Source organism: Schistosoma haematobium, chromosome 4, assembly GCF_000699445.3.
Source record: "Schistosoma haematobium chromosome 4, whole genome shotgun sequence".
Classification (NCBI taxonomy): Eukaryota; Metazoa; Platyhelminthes; class Trematoda; order Strigeidida; family Schistosomatidae; genus Schistosoma; species Schistosoma haematobium.
In genome coordinates, this window is record NC_067199.1 from 13324063 (window position 1) to 13343112 (window position 19050).

Here is a 19050-nt window from a genome sequence, read left to right on the forward strand (position 1 = left end):
TCATTATTATATGTTCTCACTTCTAATGCAAAATGAATTGGTTATGGTGTAAATGACTAAGATAATAAACAATCAGGCTTAGACAAATTTGACATTTATTATTACATTTTTCTATTGTTTGTTTGAATCTTCAAATCAATGTTTAGGATTGTAACTGATCAGTGGGAAGACTAAAACAAACAATACTAAATAAATTAAAATTTCACCCCATTGCAATAGTTAGTAGCTATATGGACTTGGTAGCTAGGTGGAAAGGTATTATGTTCAAGTCCCACAGTGATACATCAACTCTATGGTGCAGGTACATCCAGCTGATGAATCCTAAATAGAACGAAACGCACTTTCTAGATTCCACTGATAGCCACCATCCATCTTTACTTATTATTACTTTGGTAGGAGGATAAAACTATATTAGTTAAATATCCCCCAAAGGAATTTTTTAATATTAAGCGACTTCGTGCAAATAAACAAAGTATTAAATTTCCAGCTTATTTTGTCAAACTACGAAATTCGATTATTGAGGTCTTATTTTACATCTTTTAAATTTCTCTACAAAATAATTCGTAACGATTTACAAGAACATTTGCTCTTTTAAATGTCTTTCTATTATTTATTAAAATGAAAAGTTATTATCACATTTTAGTGTAATCAATCATCGTTTTCTTTGGTATTCAAATAATTAAGTGACATAGATAATCGATTTTTGATAGGTTTGAAATATACTAAAGCCTATAAACACAAATGTCAACAGCTAAGACAATGAATTGTTCTGGAACATTTGTAACATAATGTCGTTTATTGGTAAATAGTGTTAACTTAAGAGACGTCTATAAACTTGCTAAGATGACACCAAAGAATAACAACTGACTCATGAAAATCTTTTTAAACACTAGCAAATTAATGGACAAAATATTAAGTAATGCAAGGGGGTTATAAGTTGAGAATATACTGAACAATTTGTTGCCGTAAAATTAACAGTCGCATTGCATACCGTCACATCGTTGGATGCCGGTTCAGTGGTCTAGAGGTTAGGCGTTTGCGTTCGAGAACAAAAGTTCTGTCTTCGAATCTCGCGGGGTGCGGGGTAGTGGTTGCGCACTGCTGAGGAGTTCATTACCGGGACAAAACGGTCGTCCAGTGCTTCCAGGTTTTCCATGGTGCTTTAGCCTTAATTGACTCATGAATCCAACTATTAAATTACTACAATATCCACCAACGTCCCTCTCTGATAATATGAATATTTAGTTGATTACAGATAACTCTGCATAGATTACCTCTGAAGCTACTACATCGGATCGGAACCTGAGTATTGAAGGAGGTTTGAGAAGAGGATTAAGAACCACATCTGGTAAATCGCACCCCATTTCAGAATCGCCAGTGAGAATAAACTACTTAAACTCTGGTTTTCAAGTTGTAGGCTGTTCATGTAAAAATGATATGATAGAACATATTGAAAACCAGGTTGGTTATATATACATCTATATACTTCCATCCATTTTAATTTAGTCACGAGTATTTCAACTTATTTTTTTCTTTTCAAACACTATTTCCTACTTGTGAATACATAAAACTACTCTTAATAAGATATTCAAGTTAAAATTAAACTAAATTAGCATAACCAATGCATCTATTTAATTCACTCATATAATTATCAATAGTATAGATAGATTTTCTAAATTATTTTAATGATGCGACATTGTAATTCAGTTGGTTACTATAAAATCAATTTATTGTTTATCGATTTTAAACAAAACAACAAACAAAACAAAAGAAACAACAACGTAGTTTCAAAATTGATTGATCACTGGGTGGCGATCAATGTCATGCGTGTCTAGTCCTTATTAGTGGAGATCGAATGCTATCGATCATGTTGCAATGTGGCCACCAGTCTAGGTGACTCGACACTGCGGGCACTATATATTGAGATCGATAGCATTCGATCTGCACTAATAAGGACTAGACACGCATGACATTGATCGCCACCCAGTGATCAATCAATTGTGATTACATCTCAATCCAACAGGAGGTCAGTCGCGGCTCGGATAGCTCAGTGGTAACGTCTCTGACTATGAAGCTGGGTGACATGAGATCGAATGCGCCACGGAGCACCAGTTCCCTCAAGATTACAGATACACCTTGCTGACGAGTGCCAAGTAGCACGAAACCCGGGTCCAGGATTTCCTGTCGACTACGTCCAACCACCATCTAATCTCAACAACATAGTTTCTTTAAATCTCATTATATAAATACTTAAAGATAATATTATATTTTTCCTTATTGTTTAATGCTTAGTAAAAATGAATTACGTTTTCTTTTAATTGATAATCATTTTATAGTTAGTTTATTTAAACAAACTGTAGTTTTGTAAATGTACATTATCAGTATATTGAATATATACTGAATGTATAACACCCATAATTATAACTCATTAGAGTTATAATTATGATTGGTTATTGAATTTTAATTATAGAATTATAATTTAGAAAAAAATAAAGGAAACTAAATGATTTCCTATTCATTTCAGTATATAGAAATGAAGTTCATTTTTCAATGAAGTAGAATAGGGAGTAATAGAAAACTATAAAATGATAATAAACCTAATCATATTAATAAAATTACAAAAAAAATAATCAATAAAAATCCCATTTATATAAACATCTATACACACACACACACAAAAGGGAATTAAATATTTTCATTTACCAGTTAATTCATTAGTTATACCACCAACATAAATTGTTGTATTTGCAGCAGATGATGCATTAAATACTTCTAAGTAATTTAATGGACGATGATCTAGAAGAGAAAGAAAAAAGATAAAACTAATAATCAACGAAAAAAAAATTAGATAAATTAACGAGGAAAAAAAGAACAAACATTGAATAATAATAATAATAAGAAGAAGAAGAACAACAACAACAAAAATCGAAGTGAGAATAATTTAATTGAAAAGCTTTAATGAATCTACTTTTAATCTCATTTAGTATGTTCAAAAAGTTTAATACAATGTTACTTGAATTTATTCATGGATTATTATCAAGAATTGATTAGAGTTAGAAATTAAATAAAGCTAGAACAAATATTTGATACAAAATAATAATGAACTCATTACATTTCGTGGTTTCTCATAAGCTGCTAACAATCAAATATGTATTGGAATTTTACATTGAGATAAGAAATAATATGGAACAATTGACATGAGTGAATGTAGAGGATTAGAATGACAAAGGTTATCAATGATGACCATATATAGTCATAGAACAAGTTAGAGGTTATTTGATGTTAGAATCAATTAAACATTAAGGATGGGTAGTGTAATAATTGAGTGAGGTTCAGAGAGACATAAGATAAATTGTGTGATAACTTTTAGAAGTAATGAAGGGTTTACATAAGATTCATGGAATTAAAAACTGTTAAGATGGGTTATGTAATAATTGGATAGAATTTGAAGAGTTCACAGAATTTAAGAGAATCAAGTGAATGGAAATGTATAAGTGAAGAGGTGGTTTAATAATTCAGTAATGGAAGAGGAATATAACACAAGGGCTCTCAAAAGTGCAATAGATCAGCATTTGCTCGACACCGGGCGTACCATTGACATTCTTCGTGCTTTTAAAATGATTACCAGACAAAGAAATACGGCTTCTATCCGTTTTCTGAAGCGATCGCGATAAAAACTCAAACTGGATCTGTGTATTCAAAAAGTTACAGTAATAAACTTATTACTACCCTGGTAATCTATATTTTTTTATAATCAGTTTTATTTTCTTAGTGTTTAGTTTGTGTTATATTCCTCTTCCATTATTGAATACTTAAACCACCTCTTCACTCATACATTTCCACTCACTTGATTCTCTTAAATTATGTGAACTCTTCAAATTCTATCCAATTATTACACCACCCATCCTTAATGTTTAATTGATTCTAACATCAAATAACCTCTAACTTGTTCTATATATATAGTCATCATTGATAACCTTTGTCATTCTAATCCTTTACATTCACTCATGTCAATTGTTCCATATTATTTCTTATCTCAATGTAAAATTCCAATACATATTTGGTTGTAAGCAACTGATGAGAAACCATGAAATATAATGGATTCATTATTATTCTGTATCAAATATTTGTTCTGGTTTTATTTAAATTCATAAAGGGGACTAATTGCATGAAAGTGTTAGAAATATTAACCATTGGATTTTAACTTGTTGGTTTACCATTATCATTAGGCACCATTGATAGGATCATGGTTTTTTAAATATACAGTATTAATTCATTGAAGTCCTTAAAAATTATAAAATGTTTTCCTTAAATATTTTTCACCTATGGTTAGTTCAGTAGATTGATTGGTGTCTGATAGGTAGTCTGATATTATATGCTTATTAACTATAACATCGGTATGTTACAAGTTGTTTTGTGTTTTGTTTTTCAAGTCTGGAAACATCACAAAAATGGTATAAGTCTGACATCTGACAATACACAACATGGCTTTAAACGAGTAATAATTTCTTAAATTCCAAAAATGTACTAACAAGACAAAAGATAATTTTTAAAAATGTTGTGTAATTATGAAATACATTTCGAAAACCCTGGTCACAATTTACTTTTCTGTAGTTACCGCCACTATTTCCAATAAACTTAAAGGTGACAGAATTTCAAATTACTTTTTGATACTTCTGCAAAGATTGTTAGGGCTGACTTTTAAAATTAATGAATAGTGCAACCTCATTTGAGTTTTAAACGTGATTTATCAACAATCCGAGCCTAGTCTGGCGATTCTTAGTTTATATTTTATGCCAATTTAATATTGCGCCTAATTATTCTTTAAGTTTTTATGTTAAATGTTTCAATAAGCAGATTTGTGTTTATGATTATGATTACGAAAATTACCTTCACAAACCAATGGAAATTTTCGTTCTAAATTTGTATATTATAATCCTCATAATATGTAGTGTTTGTTTTTCCAAAACTATTTGATTTAGCTTCTTGTGATTTTCTAAAGGAGCAAATTTCTGTTTGAAGCCTAATTAGTTAACATTTTACCAACCCTACGTTCTCATACAGTATTAATAATGGCATTATTTATTTAAATAGATGAACTTTCGTCTTTTAATTATTATTTATTTATTTGAACACATGAATATTGGTACAAGAGCGCACCAGATACATATGCGCCACACAAATCTCATTCGATTTGTGTGAGGTCTGGGATACTGCCCGGGTGCTCAAACCAAAACAGGTGCTTTTCTTAGGAGGCCACACTCGGAGTCTTTGACCTAAAGGTCTGATCCACAAGGCAGTAGAGCATCATAAGGAGATGCAGTCTCATGGTTGCCGGTGACCAACGATTGGTTCATACGCCTTTTGTTTTTCAGGATTCTAGAGCCCATGTGCACCATTGGTTTGGAATCAGGGTTTTCCAACTCCCCTAGGTGGACCCTCCATGTCCACTAACCCGGTTAAAGCGCCGGACATTCGCTTTTCGCTCTCTCAATTTCGTGAACAACATTACTGGTGTGAGACGGCAGTGAGTAGGACTTCCCTGGCAGAGGCCAGGGAAATTTGAAGAAACAGATTCACAGTATTTAGGCGCGGAAGACACTATCATATTAGATAATTTCGATGTTTGATTATATTTCCTTGAAAAATCTTGGATCAGATTGTCAAGCAAAAGGTTGAATTTACTTCAAATTCATTCGCTGATATTTTACAAATACAATCTTCCTCCTTAATATCGTTCTTATAGCTGTGAATTACATCAACACGTTTCAGAGTTTACCGAAAACATACAGTGTTAACAATATCCAGTTATCGATGTCTACTTCAACAAAGTATCCAAGAAAAACTTGATAGCCTTAATTTATCAAATCTGATAATTTACCACAATTAATATTGGAATATATCATTTCATTTGATTTAGAATTACTGTGATAAGAACTATCAGTTTCCAATCCATTAATAGATTTCACCATAATAAGCTAATAGAACAACAAGTTACTTCAGGCCCATACCAAAATTTGTTCCTTAAATTATAATATTTGTTCTGTCGAACTATTGATGAACATAGTCATATTATTTAAAGCAAGACAATGTGCTTAATAATTTTTTTAATAGAAATATAAAAAGTCTATAAAGTTTGGGTGAATATCGAAAGGGATCAAAAAATATATACCACTATGTAAGTTTATACATAAACCAATGCTTCAACAAATGAAAAAGAATTTTCAAAACTACTAATGATCAGGAAATAGTAATTTATAGTAATCAATGAAACTTATAGAAGGTTCTAAGGGATGTACATGTAAGTCATTTATAGATAGATAGAAAATATTTAAGTAGTCATCTTAATGAAATCGATTAAATGCCACATTAGTCTTTAACATTAAGGACATACCGATCTCAGTGGTTCTAATAAGCATAAGGATTAGTTTACCCTGTAAAACGCTTTTCTTCACATCTATATTAATGTAGGATAACAATCATAGGGCAAAATGTTTCTGTTATCTTCATTAATCTTGAGATGATTAAAATGATTTATAGCTCAATAATTTATACTAATGATTTTATCTAAAAAGACAATGTTAACTTCACAATTAAATGATTCAATGCAATACCTGGACAATTCTAAATCCTTAATAATACAAATGAGAATAGATTCAATCTTGCCTTATTCAATAATGCGTAGTTTTTATGACATATCAGTGTATTACATCGGTACAACGATTTCTTTAAAGTAGAAAGTATGAATTCAAGCTCTAATAAAGTCTCATAATACATTGTTTTGTGTTTATATTTATGTGTGGAAAGTAGCAATAACAATGAATTGATGGTGTTAAAAACCTCTAAAAAGATTGATGGTTGAATTTATGTTATATATATACACATATATAATCCTCTAAGTGCTACTTGTCTAAATGAACGGCACGGAAGAACAGAAAACCTTTTTATCACAAAAATTATCTATCAGATATTGTTATTATCCTCACGTAATTATTAATATTCCTCCACTTAAAGTACTGGGTTAGTCATCAGTAGAATTGAACAGAGGCTAGTAGTGGAATTCATGTTTCTTTATATACGGGACTCATTTAGTGGTTTTGTTATGTATCCCAATATTGATGTCCACACAGATATTCATGCTTCTCCCCTTTTACTTTGAGCATAAAAGTTTTATTCACTGAATTATTGATTCAATATAGTCAGATTGCTTGAGAAACGGTTTATATTTTACCTGTAGAGTACTACATTTGAGTCTTAGAATGAACATCATCATTGAGATTCGGGTACATTCATCAGACCCATCGCGTTAAAAAGGAAACTCGCGTACCATTTTCCACTGCTAGCCAATATTTAACAAAAATATGTCACCAAATGTCAACCATATGTTATCAGAGACTTATCATTTGCAGTACTTAGTATCAACAACAAGAAAATACAAACCTTTAGAAACTGGGTACTTTATTTGAAGACGTTTTGTAATTTCTCTTTGTTGATATTTTGGAATGTCTTTGATCAACCACTGTTAACATAACTTCGCCTCAAATAAATACCTCCTCAACGTTTGTAACAGTAATATTGTGATATTTTTTGGATTATAATTGGCAGTAGACTCGAAGACATACATTTCGCTTATAGAGGGACTTTTTGTAGTGAACAAGGACACGGGTGACGACAATTGAATGTACGCAACACAAAATTATAGGACTTGTTAATAAAATCTAACAATCATAAAGTAAATGCTTAATTTGCAAAATGTCCACCAATTGTCTCAAAAGCACTCAGACTTCATTGTTCTTGCATTTTCATACAAATTGCATCCTGTTTCCATTCTTTACTGTTCGATCCTCTTTTCTCTCTGCTGTCAGACCTTCTATTCACGACTAACATCATATACTACTTATGTCAATATAAGTAGCACACGCCACATTTTCAATAAACATAAATTTAGTTTATACATCGATCAGCGTAAGCTAAAAGACAATGTTTATGGTACATCACTAAGGTATATGATTTAATAAAATAATAGCTGGTATCATGTTTTCATTGAATCTAAAACACAGTATTATATACATATATAGAAAGATATTGTTAAAAGCAGAACTTATGTAACTATAATTGTCCATTAGTCGAGCTATTATTTGCTAAAAATGTTTCAGATCGTTATGTTTTGTAGACTTAAAAAAGGAAACTTTGTTTAGTCGATTTATATCCTTTTATTACTGAAAGGATTCATTTACTTAGATGATCAGTTAAAACATTTCAAAGTATATCTGAATAATTTAGAAACTTCTGTGGCTTAGTTATTATACTAAGATATTTCTAATATTTATCTCATTAATAATTTACTAATGCTACTAGTCATGATATCTGTAAAATAAAAACAAGCATCTATTTCTAAGTATATATATACCTACCTAAATACACAAATGATAGGTTATACAGTAACTGAATATCTGTAATTGTATATATCGACCAACTGCTATCGATTCCAGTTGTGGTTTTGCAAGGTTTTTTTGGAACTTCTTCTCTGAGATTACTTTAGATAAACTCCACCATTTAAAGTTTTACATGATTATCTTTTGTTTAAGATTGTATATCTGTCAGCTGTTAGCTAACAGTACTATGTTACAAAGTGGTGGTTTAGTGGTCAAAAATGGTTTTTCAAAAACCAAGTCTCAAGTTTGAATCCCATGTAACTTGGATTATTTTAGACAATCATCGGCCAATGTGGCCTGTTTGAATATCTGAACTACTTGTTCCTGCCATCTGGATATTTCAACAAGTTATCTGTTTTCTTGTTTGTTTTAACACATCATTATGCCTATTAGTTTCATAACTTATTCAAATGCGTTTGTTGTAGCCTAACACATTTCGTTATACAAGTTACAAAAGAGCCTAATCAGAGACACCCTGGTTGCTGGTAATATGCATAGAAAAGAAGATACACTATTCAGATGTCGATTCCTGAACTAATAACATCTAACTGGCGACCACTCAATATTTATCTCCAGGATCGATCAAGAAATAATAAAAGGAAACCTGTTCAAATACGTCCTGCTGAGAAGTCTGTATTGTACCAAAAATATGATATTGAATAAAGCCACCAATAATAAAATATCAGTTTAGAGGTTGTGGAGATTGTTAAGTTTTTAATTGAGATCATGAACCAATTGATGTTAGACCACCATTGAAAACCTGGAAGAACCGGACGGCCGTTTTGTCCTATTGTGGGACTCCTCAGCAATCAGTTCATAATCTCAATTAAAAACCTTACAATCTCCACGACCCCTAAACTGATAATTACCATATGCTCAATAGTGACTATCTTTGTGAAAAATTCTCAGAGTTCTGGTGAGAAGCCGTGACCAGTGGAGCTAGTCCGTGTCGGGTAGAAACAGGTGTCTACCTCAGTACTATGGAAGATGGTCACTCAGTTTCGTGGATTGGTTGAGGTTAGACATTAATAGCATTGGATGCCGGTTCAGTGGTCCAGTATGTTAAGCGTTCGCGCGCGAGACTGAAGGCCCTGGGTTTAAATCCCGCGAGCGCGATCGTGGATGCGCCTTTCTGAGGAGTCCCACAATAGAACGAAACGGCCGTCCAGTGCTTGCGGGTTTTCAATGGTGGTCTAACATCAATCGGTTCATGATCTCAATCAAAAGATAATAAAATAATAAAATATAAAAAAAATAAGATGGCATCACTTGTCCCCGTGCATTAAAAATTTCCCTGAAAGGAGTGCACAAAAGTGTATTTAGCAAAGAAGTTAATGTGTATCAAATCATTTTAATGTTATGGAACTTTAAGTGACCCTAAATCTGACTTCATTTGGGTTGTATGAATGATTGTTATTGAAATATACATGTCACCAATCCTCGAATATAATCATCGACTTAAATCGCGTTGGTGAACAACGGAATTAAATATGTCAAATACGGGAGTGGATTTTTGAATACGTACATTTCGTACGATCGTTGATCGAAAAGCGAAGCAAAAGGAAATGATGAGCGGTGGAGAAGGCAATTTAATTTAATCAAGCGTGAATCGATATTTATAGTCAGATAAAATTAAGTTACAAACATGTGATGTGTAAGATAAGGAGTGCACACACATACGCTTTAATAAAATGTCAAGGTTGATAAGCGAATAAGTGACAGGATAAAAATGTGGCTTGACAACAATGAATACTTGATTTCTAGAGAGGCTAGAATAACCTATGTGGGATTGACATAGTGTCAGCCCTTACAAGCTTTCCAATACTCTTTAGATGAGTGATTTGTGAAATTCGATCATTTGAAAGTATAGGTCGGTTGAAAACAAATCAACTTGTAAAAGTGACTCGATTATAACATGGGAATGGTTTTAGATAAAACTCACCTTTAGCTTGGTCTGCTGGATCTTTACGTACTGCCCAGTTTGTTCTTATTGCTCTTGTTCCAATAATTTGACCGTTCATGATACGGATAGCACGTTCAGCTTCCTATTTTTAAGAAATGTTATTAAATAGAGAAATAAGTTTATTGTAGTAAAGATGACTCTTGAGAAATGGATTTCGTTCAACAGATTGACTATTATAAATGTCTCTCTTTGAAAGACGTTCGTTCTTTTGAGTCACAATAGTTAAGATCACTATTAGACTGAACTATGTAAGACGAAAATATTTACGGACAAATGATTCGGAGTAATTTTAACTCCAATTATGTTAAGAATATTGTAGATAATTGTGATAGAAAAATATTTTGAAAAGCATCACTGTCTGATACAATTTTTTTAAGCAACCCTCTTTGATTGAACAACATAACAGTCAATTTAGAGGACACTAAAATGTAGTGGAGTAGGAATCTGAGCTAGCTCTACATATAGTTGGATGGGTAGGGAGTTCAAAGTACTTGTACCTCTTCGATTTAACTAATTTTAATATAATTTACTCGAGTAAAAATTCACAGTAAATATGTCGAAGTAGAAAGATTTTCAGACAATGCTTACTTGAGTTCCGTTGTTGTTCATTTGTTTTAAGCTACAGCACGTTACGGAGCTTAAGCGGGTTTTGTTATCCAAAACTTTGAAACTAAGATTTTTTCATTAAAACAAGTAATGGAATTAAATATGTATGGTGCTTTTCTTTAGCTTACCAAGTTTTCCAGTCTTGAGAGTGAACCTTTTATTGCATAAAGAAAGTTACTTTAGATAAAGACATTTATTCAAAGTACTAATTTCCTTAATATGATTTAGTCGTTACCCAGATGCAAAAGCTATCAAAAATGATTTCTCCGAGTTTTCACAATGTGTTCGTAGATTTATCTCATGGTTGATTAAGCTTTATTATGTGATGATAACTTATGAACCATATATAAGAAGATAATGAGCAATAATGGGATCGGTATAACATAAGTGCATGTTTTGTTTAGTGCGTCAGTCATTTTCACTATATGATAAGATGCAAACACTTCCTTATCAATACCATGTGATTCAAGCACTCAACAAAAGCATCATTACAGCTAGCATTAAAATGCATGCCACTTTAAACTGTTCCTGGAAGTTGATTTGGTAAACTCTTTGTATTAATCGTGATTACTTTAGAGGTATAATGAAGTTACAGTAAACTATGATTTTACTTAGAAATCCGTAAACTATTAGACATTGAAAAAACGAATTTACAAAAGACAAACTTTTTATCTAACCCTTTTTGTGAGTACCTACTTTGTACTTATTGAATAGGGTGTAGGAGAACTTCGTGAAATTGGTGGTCTGTATGAAAATAGCTTTATTTCACAAAATATATCAACATAAAACAATGAACCCTTGTATCGTAATTACTGAAATTTACGGCGATTCTGAATGCTAGGGGTTTTTTAATGGTTTTTCTGCTGATATTACTGCGTAACAAAACTTTAACTTCTATGTCATTTCAACAATATGTGTTGAGTAAAACAAACTATCTTTAATACTTTGGTTATAAATCTGTTGTTAATTTACAAACAACAACTTTTACGAAAATCACTGCATTGTTAGTGACTGATTCTCAAAGGTGCCCTAATGTTTTCCATATTAAAAAAACTTGATTTGAGATCAGTCACAACTGATTACCTGGATACCAAGCGATGACCTACTGACTATATTGTCAATAAATGATCTGTTTCCGGTTTGACGTTATTGGATTCTACATTTTGAGCGTCTGAGTTGTTATACAAAATTTTTATCGTTTGCAACAAATCTTTGACGAAAAGGTTTGTCTTTTTAAAGGGAGAGTAATTTAAACTCATGGATTCAAATCGCATTGTATTTTGGGATGTTTGGAATATTTACAATTGTGTATGTATAGTTACTTTACAATAATATAAAACATATTGACGAGTAGTTAAAAATTAGTTCACGACAATCAATAACAATATTAAAACGGATATGTATAAACTTCGGCGGAATTCAGTCAAAGCTTACTTGTCTTGTTGCATAGGCCACAAATCCATATCCTTTCGGCTTCTGTGTATGCATATCCTTGATGATTTTACATTCTCTAGATTAAAAGTTAACAAAAAAAACCAAAAACATGTTTAGGATATTTTTAAGAAGTCAGTGTCAAGTGACTTCCATGAAATTTGTTCCATTTGGATTAACTAGCCTTATATATATAAATATCATAGTCCCAAACAGATGATTGAAAGTCTTAGAATGTGAAAAAGATCGTACCAGAGGTGATGCAAACGGCTATTGATGATATAAAATAATTATGAAGCTTCATCGCGAATTAATGAAACTGAGAAATATATGTAGCTGAAATTTAACAAAATATTGTTGCAATCCAATTGTTTCGACATTTTTAGCCTATATCAGTATGTGATCAAATCTCCATTAAAGATAAACATCTTGTTATGACCTTGGATCGCTTTTACCCCGTGATACTTGTTATGACTTGACCTTGGTCTGTGTAGTCTAAACTATGACCTTGACGCGTTAGGCTGAGTGGCTTAACCTTGAGTCTAATACGCGTGAGTTCGATTGGGGTAGAGAGAACTATTCTAAATCCTGATTGGTTGGCAAGCACGCGAGTGAAAGAAGACAAGACAGTTGGAACACTAAACTCTGGATTCTCTGAATTCGGATTACTACAAAAATGTACATGAATAAATAAGTGCACATCTTGACCACGACGTACGATAATTTGGAAAAATACAGTTATGCCCGAAACAGGGAATTAGGGTAGAAAATATAGTGCAAAATATAATGTTTAAATTACAATATTTTTGGGACAAAAAAGGGTATGCTAGTGAATGATACATAGAACGAAAGCTCGTGTTATGTAGAATAAGATAGGGACAAAAATAAATATAAGTGTTTTACAGGGTTTGAATGAAATGCAATAACGTCCCAAGAAAATAGCTTTCGTAATTGTCTGGGCTTCTTAATTCCCCGTTCATAACACATCTTTTTGGACAAGGTAAGTTAGTTCCGAAGAACAATACTAATTCTACTATCTTTTAAGCTGAAAAACGGAATCGATCGATTAACTACCGTTTTAAACACTCACTCTTGAGTTTTTACATATGAAGACTATGTGGAATCCCTGAAACTAGAGCATGAAGACAATTGTGGACATAGATTCCGCTGGAAAAATGTCGAAATTCTGAATAATGTATCCTAAAAATGACAGAGAATTCCTAAAAGCATGTCACTCAGATCGGAGGGAGACAAGATTTGACAAGATCCGTCAAATCATTCGACAAGGATCAATCTTAAACCTGGTCACAAGTCAACAGAGCAAGGTTATAAACTTGAATACAAGGTTAGATGAAAGTAGCAAACCTTACGATAATAATTAGTCTCAAACAAGGCCACCAAAAAATATAATTGAAGGTTAGTGGAATAACAAAGAAGCTCACGTCAACATGGAGAAATCAATATAAAAATATATCAACTAGTGTCTTGAACTATTTCATATGTCCAAAAACTAGTAGTGAAAAAACCCACCAATTCGAAGATAGAATGCAGAGCACTGCAATAAAGGTATCATTAACCTGCAGTACTAGAGCTACTATCTACTTTGTTTCCATTGTTTGAGTGAAATAAGTACTCTTTTTAATAGTGGTTATTTTTAGTGTATTGTATTCAGTTTTTTGGTTTAATTATAACTGTAGTTTATAGTAAAATAAGGTTTTAAGGTATATGCCACGTTTAAAACTTTTTTTAGTAAACGGTATTGACAACAAGTTTGTTGAACAAAACACAAACTGTCGATGGTTTATATGAAAAAAAAAACTACAAATATATTGAAATCTTTATTTATTGTATTACTAGTGGTACTGTAGTGAACGAAAACACAGGGGGGACAACTAAATATATTTGAATACAAAATTAAAGAATCTCATAGTAAAATCTGAAAACCATACCATAAATACTTCATTTGCAAAATATCAGTTAATCGTCTCATACTTCATTGTTCCTTCATATCCACATCATTCATTCTCTGTTCTTATTCTGTTCTCTTCGATCTTCTTAATCTTCTGCCATCAGGCACTTCACTTTCTAGTGATGATACATACTACTTATATCTATCAATATCAGTAGCACACACAACACAATATGAGTTTTTCTTTTACATAATTATTGTGAATTAACTAATTAATTGTATTTCCTTTAAAAGATTCTTACTAATATTAATAATATAATCTTATATTAATTAAATTGTATTGTTACTTTTACTTTAAACATCTTGTTTTCCATAGAATACCATGGTAAATTGTCAATAGTTGGTCTACGCCCAAATTTTAATCTTTTCCAGTGAGTATAAATTTAAATGTAAACTATTTTTTTTTATAAAAAAATATATATAAAGTAGCATTCTATGAGAAGTAGTAAACTATACGTCTGATCAACGGTAGAACCATTTCTATATTTGTTAATTTGTTATAGAATGGTTAAATTAAAACAAACTTCATTTCTGATAAAAAAAAAATTAATAATAATATTAAATAAGAAAGATTAGTTCAGGGAAGAGTTCTCTATTCAGGGTGAATTCATTTTCAAAGCTGTACAATCGCAAATATATTCACTTATTCTTTACAGGATGATACTGATTACAATAATACTGATAATAAACTTCTGTTAGATATTGTGACAGTGAGGTATTAAAAAAATATTTTTTTTAAACAGGGAAACTAATAGTCGTTTGGTTGCTTAATGGCTTAAATATTCATTAAAAGATAGATAGGAAAATTATCATTGTGAAAGAATGGCCCAGCATGATAAGATGTTGAAATAGAGATTAAATGTAATCAGGAGGATCGTAGAAACAAAAATAAACACGTTTTGAAGTTGAAAACAAACAAAATATTCACTTTTTTGGTGTGGAAATGACAAGAAATCTAGATGGAACTCTAAGAAGATCTACCTACAGGAAATTCATGTGGAATGGCCAACTATCAAGTTTTTACAGTTGAGTTCTCATTAGTCGAAAGAAAAACTTAATAATGTCACTCGCTACGCGAATACAAAGAATTTGTAACCCCGGGGTCATAGAGGACAAACTGGGCTTCTTGAAGGAGATACTTATCAAAAACGGGTATCCTTCGATATTCATTGATAAGAACATAAAACTAAAATTGCCGAAAAAACAAATAACGTCAGTCGAAAAGGAAACATTATGCATGAATATCAACTTTAAGGGTGACAGAGCCACATATGTCTTGAAGGGGTGAATTTCTAATTCATTAAAATGAACGTTCTTCACAGCAACGTTGCGAATAGTATCCTTCTGCCGATCACTGTTCACCAATAACCGTAAGGATAAATGATCTCATCTGGCCAACTCTGAGTGCATTTACCAATTTGCCTGCTCATGTGGAGCCAGGTATAGAGGTCGTTCGATGCATTCTTTATCCGAAAGAATTCAAGAACATTATCTGGCGTGTCTACGAAGAGGAGGAAACGGCTCAATCAGAAGTTCAATAATCAAACACCTTGTGAACACAGGTCACTCAATCAAGTCAGATTATGCGTTCAAAGTCATCTACAAAGTAAATAGAAATTTTCCAAAGACAAATAGATTGCATCATCTTTGCATTGCTGAAGCACTAGCAATACACCTGGGTAAAACAGCATTGGGTGTCCCAAAGAAATTGGTAAAACCTTTTCATCTACTATGGTCTTAATGTCTTATAATTTTTTTCATACTATTCTTCTTTTATAGCCATCTGCCTTCTCTTCCAAGTGTACGATTAATTAGGATAAATAGTTAAAAAATCAGAGTTAAGATAAATCAGTTGCGCTTTAATCTGTGTTCGCAAGGTTAACATGAAATTTTTAGTAACCAGTCGTTAATCTCATAGTTACACATAAAACTGAATGAAGAATTACAGATTTTAAAATATTTCACTGGTTATATAATTAAATTACATAACTCTATAACTTAATAACTATTAATTATCTTTCAATGTTTCATTATTTGGTAACAAAACATATAAACAAATGTTTTTTCACTTAGATCTTCATCAGGCTTTGTCTTAACATACAGAAATAATTTGATGAATATATGATATAAATTCCTCTAATTAAAACAACAATTCAACAGCAAATTAGCTGGCTATATCTTACGTAATTGACAAATGAGAATTGTTAGAATTAATCAATACATAACTAACCTTATTTTGTTATATTGTAGTCAATCATTGATATCATCTTGAATAAAGGAAAAGTGGTTTAATTTTTACGTATACAGTGTGCATTAACAAATCCAGTTACTCCTGTCATGAAAGCTATACTCACTATACCATTAGGTAAATTAACCAATGAATAAGAAAATATTCCCTAAGTGATTTATGAAAAGTTTTGCTGAATAAATGTTTGGTTCGAATTTTAACCGCTTCTAATAACCTTAGACTGAATCTACACAGTAAATAAGACATAAGAGAAAAAGCGCGAAGATTCGGTTTATTTGATTCTTCAAATAAATCGAAATGATTTAAGAATACATCACATTTTATGTGATTTATTCACAATTAGATTAACAGTTAGATTTGTATACATTGAATTGAGTTGTATTAAACAATAATAATTCGATCACTCACCATGTGAATAAATGTTTACATTATTATACAATTAAGAATCTATGATCCTTTTTACAGTATGAATACATATCAAACACAACTGGCAAAAAATCAGATTCATATATCGTTTACATTCTAATTGATCAAGGTATTACTTGCCATATTTATTTAGAAACGAATAAATAAAGGCAGTACATAGTTCTATCTCATCAAACATAGTCAACATTGACCATGTAATGGGTGAAACCAAATTATTTCCAGTAATCTACCGTATAACTTTGCCTGTAGCTCTTCTAGGGCTACAGCTGGTCCTAAGCTCGGGTAAAACAGGAAGGTTGGGTGTGAAAAAAATCTTGCTGAAAAACGCCAACCAGAATAAGCAATCTGTCCTGTAATTTAGTCGTTTTCCAACGTGGTTTGATCCTTTCTTCTACTTCTAATCTCGTGTTGACCAGATAAAACCTAAGAAACCTTTTTGTCAAACTATCACAGTCTTCAATTGTTTTTATTCTATTTCTATTATATATATATTGTTCACTGTTTGATTATTTGCACACTTCTCACTGTGTATTTTTCACAGTTTCTCGCGATTATTAGTTTAATGTCTATTTACACAAGCTTTGACGTACTTAACTTGTCAAAACATTGTACATATGCCAATAGCAGACTGATCAATTGCAGTATTAAACCTCAATGGAAAGATACAAGCCAAACAATACCAAGTGGATTGATCCAAGCCTTTATTGTTTCTTCATATTTCAAATCTGGATCTAATCTTAACTAAATCACAATTAAAACCCTATAAAAAGCAGAAATCTGATTCGTCTTATTGTGTCACATCTCACCAGTGCACGTTCACAACTCAATATCTGGTAGTTGAACTCAGAACTTTCGATCTCACATGTAAACATTTAACCTTATAATTACAAGTACATCTATTATCTTACGATTAATTTGCCTGGATTCATATAAATACAACTAAATAACACATGGTTAAATCTCAAAAATTGTAGAACTTGCTTATCGATTTAACTATAGAATATGTTTCATAAGAAGATGATCGTAGTTGAATAATAACACGTTATTTCATTGACATTACTGAACCAGTAACATGTCTAATCACTATTAAGTATAATAAGTTTACTAAGATATTTATTTATCCAATAATCTATCCAACCATAATTTAATTACCAAAATAGAATTTTGTTTCGATTCAGTCTTTTTTTTATCATTATTTATTTTCTCTTTAACTAAATAATAAATCTAATGCTTATATGTTCCTGTTAAGGTCAATATTTTCTTTCTATGTAAACAAATTTAAGATTACCTGTTCACAGGCTATTTAAACTTGTGTCATGCAAAAAAAATAAAGAAAACATAATGCCAAGAACAATTCTATGAATAACAAGATTAATGTAATTTGATGAAAGAAGAGAGAGAGGGAGAAAAAAACAACCGAAAACGTGTTTCTTCTCTTTTCTTTTCTTTCTATTTTTTTTTTACTTATTCATTATTGATCATGTCATCAAATATAAAATTAGAAAAAGAAAATTAATTTCATTTTGTTTTAATAAAAAAAATGTTTACATTGTGTGATTACTTGGAAAACAAAAAAAAGTTAACTTTTTCTTCAAGTTAATGTTTTGGTCGTCAAAAGAATTCATGATTATTTTTACTCATAACAGTAATGTTGATTGTATAATAGAATATATATAAACGTTTATTGTGGCTGAAGGTAGTCGGTAGGACCATAGTTTATTGTTAGTTGGCACTTGTCTGCATGACCAATCTGTAATCTTGATATGATGGAAAGAAAAGTCCCTTTTCGATTGATTTACTCATTATGAGTTTTGTACAACATTACTTCCCTTCTAATTCGATATGATGATAGTTCAGTGTAGTATTTGATTGTTTTCCCAGTATAATATTTTCTTCCGTATAATAAACGATATTCTTGTATTCACTTGACATGAACTATGCTTAGTAAGTGATTTGTTATAACTGAGTATGT

General features: G+C 31.4%; 1 protein-coding gene across 1 annotated transcript in view; it reads right to left on the reverse strand.

Moving 5' to 3' along the window:
- The window catches only part of TIAL1 (Nucleolysin TIAR), a 97431-nt gene that overhangs the window by 25508 nt on the left and 52873 nt on the right, over positions 1-19050 (reverse strand). Inside the window, exons 4-6 of the mRNA XM_051215720.1 lie at positions 12439-12514; positions 10378-10480; positions 2704-2796 (exon numbers count right to left, since the gene is read on the reverse strand). Coding sequence (XP_051066251.1) covers positions 2704-2796; positions 10378-10480; positions 12439-12514 — 272 coding nt within the window. The remainder of the gene's footprint in view (positions 1-2703; positions 2797-10377; positions 10481-12438; positions 12515-19050) is intronic.